The sequence below is a fragment of the Scylla paramamosain genome, chromosome 28 (genome assembly GCF_035594125.1).
Source record: "Scylla paramamosain isolate STU-SP2022 chromosome 28, ASM3559412v1, whole genome shotgun sequence".
NCBI lineage: Eukaryota > Metazoa > Arthropoda > Malacostraca > Decapoda > Portunidae > Scylla > Scylla paramamosain.
Window position 1 is genome coordinate 5,280,001 of NC_087178.1, and position 5,000 is coordinate 5,285,000.

The following is a 5,000-nucleotide window of genomic DNA, read 5'->3' on the forward strand; positions in this document are numbered from 1 at the left end:
GCGGTGGGCGGGAGGCTTGGGCGCTGGGTATTGACGCGCGGGACCAATATAGCCTCGACAGTGACCCTGGGAGGCGACCCTGGTGGTGAGGCGGCCTCCGAAGGTCGCGGCCGCCACACACACACAGGCCTCAAGGTCTCCCAGCAGGGCAGGGCGGCGCGGCGGCCCCTCCACGCTCCGCTACCTGGGGAGGGAGAGCGGGAGGGGCTCCGCTCCTTTCCCGGCCGTTGTGTTTACTTTAAATTGTCATCGGTCAGCTAACTACTGTCGCCTCCCAAACATGGCTCAGCGGAGGGGATGAATGTATACACACACACACACACACACACACACACACACACACACACACACAAACTAACCTGTTCGTGCTCCCGGAACTGCTCCTCCCGTCGCCGCTGCATCTCCTGTTCCTTCAGCTGCAACACAACAACAACAAAACAAGCGTCAGTGTCTCTCCGGCTGGACAGTTTCCGGGGCGGTGTTTGTGCGTGTGTCCGACGCGGCACCAATTATTATCCAATGGGGGGGGGAGGGTCGAGGCGGGACTTCGGGCTGTAAGCAAACTCCTCGCGCCGCGACCACTGTCTCGTGATTTAAACACGGATGTACAGTCTGGCACATCAGTCTGGCCATGAGTAATATCTGACATGATACAAAACACTAAGCTTCACTCCGGAGCGGCTGCAGCGTCAGCCACGAGAAAAGTTTGGTGAGCCAAACTTTGCTAATCTGCAGCGGTACAGTCAAGTGCAAATATATCTGGAGGGCGTCCGCCTGTTTGTGTGCTTGTCTTCTGCACAATTCTTCTTGTCCGTTCCCGACACTCAAGGAGCGCCAGGAGCGACGCGCGCCACCAGAAATATTTGCACTTGTGTGTTTCGCTGCGCTACCCTGAAGGAGTCGCAGATGTCGCCGCCGCCGCCGCCGCCGCCCTTAGAGTCACCGGCAGCGATTACAGCGGCGTGGTGATCTCGGCTCACAGCAGATGTGAGGCACCACGGGCGGGCCGCGAGGAGTTTGCTTACACCCAAAAGCAGTTACGGGTACTGACACCAATATTTGTAAACAAATTTTCATAATTTTTTTTTTCAAAAAAAGCAAAGATGTTTGTCTGTTTCTATAAAGCATGCACATGCACAAATACCTGTGTACACCTGGTGTCGGCGTGTGTGCATGTGAGTGTGTGCGTGTGCGGGACTCACCCGCTCTATGGCCTCCTGGAGGCCGGAGTCCCTGATGGGCCCTGATGACCCTGGGGTGCCCGGGGCCGAGGCCGACACGAAGGCGGCGTTGGTGGAGTGGGAGCTGGAGTGGGAATGGCTGGAGTGGGAGTGGCTGGAGTGGGATCCGCGGGAGGAGGCGGGGGAGGAGTACCCGGGGAGCATGACCAGGGGCGTGGTGGCCAGCCCTCCCTCACCGTAGCTCTGCGGCACACCCACCACCATGCAGGGTTACTGACCCCATGCAGAGGCGGGGCGGGGCGGGGACAAAGGCAGGGGATGGAGGCAAAGCAGGGGGAGGTGTAGTACAAGATGGGGCTGGAGAGACCTGAGGAGCTGGGGCATGGGGGGGAAAGGCAGCTGGAAGATGGGGCGGGGCAGGGGGAGGCTGGGCATAAATATTTATAAAAAAGTATGGGATGAAAGGGAGAAAAGGTGAACCACGATGGAGAGACAGAGGTGGAAGGGCGGCAGGGCGACATGGCTGACTATATCAATCATTCCTATATGACGAACACTGAGGGACGAGGGTCACGGGGTGGTCAAGACAGCACCCGACACAATCAGTGAACACCTGTACCACGCACCAGTAACCAACCACTGGACACCACCACTGAGGGGACTGAGGAAATCTGGGAGGCGGAGGAAGGGAGCGGGGCAGGGCAGAGGCTGGCACACAGGGTCCCAGCACTGCCTACCCTCAGCTTCCCATCACAAATAGATAACAAGTAGAGAAGTTACACGTTATAACTTGAATGGACAGGATATGATGATGACACATGGTAACAATTTACATCATCACGCCGCAGCTTCATGAAAAAAAACCATCTGGAGGGAGTAAAGAGATGCATAATTTGAAGTAATGAGGTAATACAAGCGTGACAGCATGTAACTTGAATGAATAGCACACTTTTATGAGGCAAAATAGTGTTATCACGCCACAGGACCATAAAAAATGAAAGCAAACTGCCTGGGGGGATAAATGGAAGCATACATTTTAACTAGCAAGACCATTTCAGCGTGACTGGAAGCGAATTAGACTGAAATACAAGGGTTTCAAGCACCACGCCCTTAGGCACTGAGACCACTAGGACTGTGAGTGACTGAAGGGGGGGACTGTGATTGTGTGAGTGCCGTGCAGCGTCCAGCCCCACCGTCCACTATCACTGACTAGACTAAGTGCTAGCTAGAGTGTGTCAGCTCCACGTGACATGTCCTGCGTTCAGTACAGGGAGCGGTGGCCATGTGCTCGCCTCCTCCTGCGCCAATCAGCTGTGCCCTTTGAACCCTGCCACTCTACTACACACTAAACTTATGAAGGCACACTTAAATATAAGTTTAGTTTTGTTTTTTTCCATTTTTTTTACTGAACGCAGACCTGAACCCACGTTTGTTTATATACAGACACGACCCTCGGGACGAATATCTACAAGGGTTGCCGTAGAGGCGTCACTCCGCTAAAACATTTATTTACACCTTGATGCAGGGGAGAGGGGAGGGACCTAGCGAAAGGGAGGAGGGGGGAAGGAGCAGCGCGGCACTCAGCTTACCCTGGGGAGATTGTTGAGGTTGTGGGTTAGCTTGTTCTTGTTGTTCTTGGAGGTGCCAGAGGATCGCTTCAGGTCTCGCTTCAACGTCTTCAGGAACTTGCCGATGCCCAGCCGCTTCTTGCCATTAGCTCCCCGGCTCACGTCTGTCGCAGAAAACGGAGACATTACGCGTATCACAGAAAATTGGGATCTTTTAAGTGTGACTCCTATAAGTTGGAGTCCTCAGAGGGTGACTCCTATAAATGTACCGTGGGGCATGATGGGATATTGGGGGACGGTCTAAAGGTGACTCCTATAAATTGGGGTTTTCAGAGGGGTAACTCCAATAAATTCATGATGGGAGACTGGTATGAAATCAAAGCGAATATCTCATTAGAAAACAGAGGATAAGGACGTGGAATGCAAGAAAAAAGTCAATATTTCATTATAAACATGGACGAAGGCATACAAGAATTACACAATAAAAAAAGAAGAAAAAACTGCAAAAATGAAACAAATCAGCAACAAAATACATGGACAACAAAGCAAATAATAACGAAACAGCAAATCACAAGAACTAAGCTTAACAAAAATAAATAAATAAATAAATAAATAAATAAATAAATAAATAAATAAATAAATAAATAACACATCAAGTAACGTTCACATACACTTCCAACTCAAGCAAATAAATGACACAAGAAGCAACAGAAGCAACAGAATAAGCACAAGATAATAATAAAAATCCCCCGTTGAGAGCTTTGCAGACTGACGCCACGAAAGCTCACACAGAAAACGGAACCCTTGGCTTTAAGGATAACTTGCCTAAAAAAAACTTGCGTCACCTCTCCCTTTGGTACAAGATTCAGCTGGTGTTTGCTACCCTGGAAACTTTACCGTGCACTGAGCAAACTTCCTGAGCACCACAAGAAGGAAAAAAAGAAAACGAAAAATGCGTAAATTAAAAAAAAAATGATGAAAAGAGTAAGGTTTTGGTATTTAAGAAAGTGAAAATTGGTTTATGGGTATAAAAATAAGGAAAAATGTTAAAGTTTTGGAAGGTTTGCCGCGCTGTTGAGGAAAAGAGAGTGGGAGTCGGAGGCCGCAGATGTTAATTAATTAGCAACTTTAGTAGTCCACGCTTAAACTTATTATACAATATTTTTTCTTCAACCCTTTCCTTGCCTCTCTTTTCTCTCTCCACGTGTGTGTGTGTGTGTGTGTGTGTGTGTGTGTGTGTGTGTGTGTGTGTGTGTGTGTGTGTGTGTGTGTGTGTGTGTGTGTGTGTGTGTGTGTGTGTGTGTGTGCTTACCTCCTACAGGGGGCAGCTCGTAGATAAGAGTAGAGCGAGGATTCAGACACCTGCAAAATAGAGATAAGGTATGATTAGTTCTCTCTCTCTCTCTCTCTCTCTCTCTCTCTCTCTCTCTCTCTCTCTCTCTCTCTCTCTCTCTCTCTCTCTCTATGGTAGTAGTAGTAGTAGTAGTAGTAGTAGTAGTATCATCATTACTACTACTACTACTACTACTACTACTACTACTACTACTACTGCTATTACTACTAGCACCATCACCATCCATATACCACCACCACCACCACCACCACCACCACCACCACCACACCAGTCTATGCAGCAATACATCAGGGCGCGGCGGCAGCACCACACCCCACGCAGGTCATATGTTTAGTTGCCGCATCACACTCTCTCCTGGTTATGGAAATTAATGCAGTCACTATTATTAATAAACTCTCTCTCTCTCTCTCTCTCTCTCTCTCTCTCTCTCTCTCTCTCTCTCTCTCTCTCTGGAACCCACATTTGCAGTTTATTCCTCAATGGGTGATATATAGATTGACATAAAGTATAATTTATTCACAACCTCCCCCACTCTCTCTCTCTCTCTCTCTCTCTCTCTCTCTCTCTCTCTCTCTCTCTCTCTCTCTCTCTCTCTCTGAATTAACTCATATTTCTCATTACATCCTCGCTTTTCTCCCTTTTCTTTCAGTAACGCGCACAGGGAGGGGTGCACTAAGGAGGGGACGTGGGGGAAGGAGGAGGTCCTCAACTGTGCTAATTCTAAGGTGAAGGATCAGCGAGGGAGGAGACAAAATGCCGCCAGGGACAGAAGGTGCGGGGGAGGGAGTCGTCACTTCCGCCCGGCTTATTTTTTGGCAAAGTTTGTGTGTTAGTGGAGAGAGAGAGAGAGAGAGAGAGAGAGAGAGAGAGAGAGAGAGAGAGAGAGAGAGAGAGAGA

The 5,000-nt window shown here is 49.4% G+C and overlaps 1 protein-coding gene across 3 annotated transcripts in view; it reads right to left on the bottom strand.

The window, feature by feature from the left end:
- Nucleotides 1–359: 359 nt before the first annotated feature.
- The window catches only part of LOC135114773 (uncharacterized), a 51,484-nt gene continuing 46,843 nt past the window's right edge, over nucleotides 360–5,000 (bottom strand). Inside the window, exons 4-7 of one of the 3 annotated variants that reach the window (XM_064030840.1) lie at nucleotides 4,062–4,111; nucleotides 2,771–2,913; nucleotides 1,203–1,424; nucleotides 360–416 (exon numbers count right to left, since the gene is read on the bottom strand). In XM_064030840.1, the coding sequence (XP_063886910.1) occupies nucleotides 2,895–2,913; nucleotides 4,062–4,111 (69 nt within the window). In that variant the 3' untranslated portion in view covers nucleotides 360–416; nucleotides 1,203–1,424; nucleotides 2,771–2,894. Of the gene's footprint in view, nucleotides 417–1,202; nucleotides 1,425–2,770; nucleotides 2,914–3,574; nucleotides 3,666–4,061; nucleotides 4,112–5,000 lie in introns of those variants that run through there. The other 2 variants (XM_064030841.1, XM_064030839.1) reach the window with 2 other exon arrangements.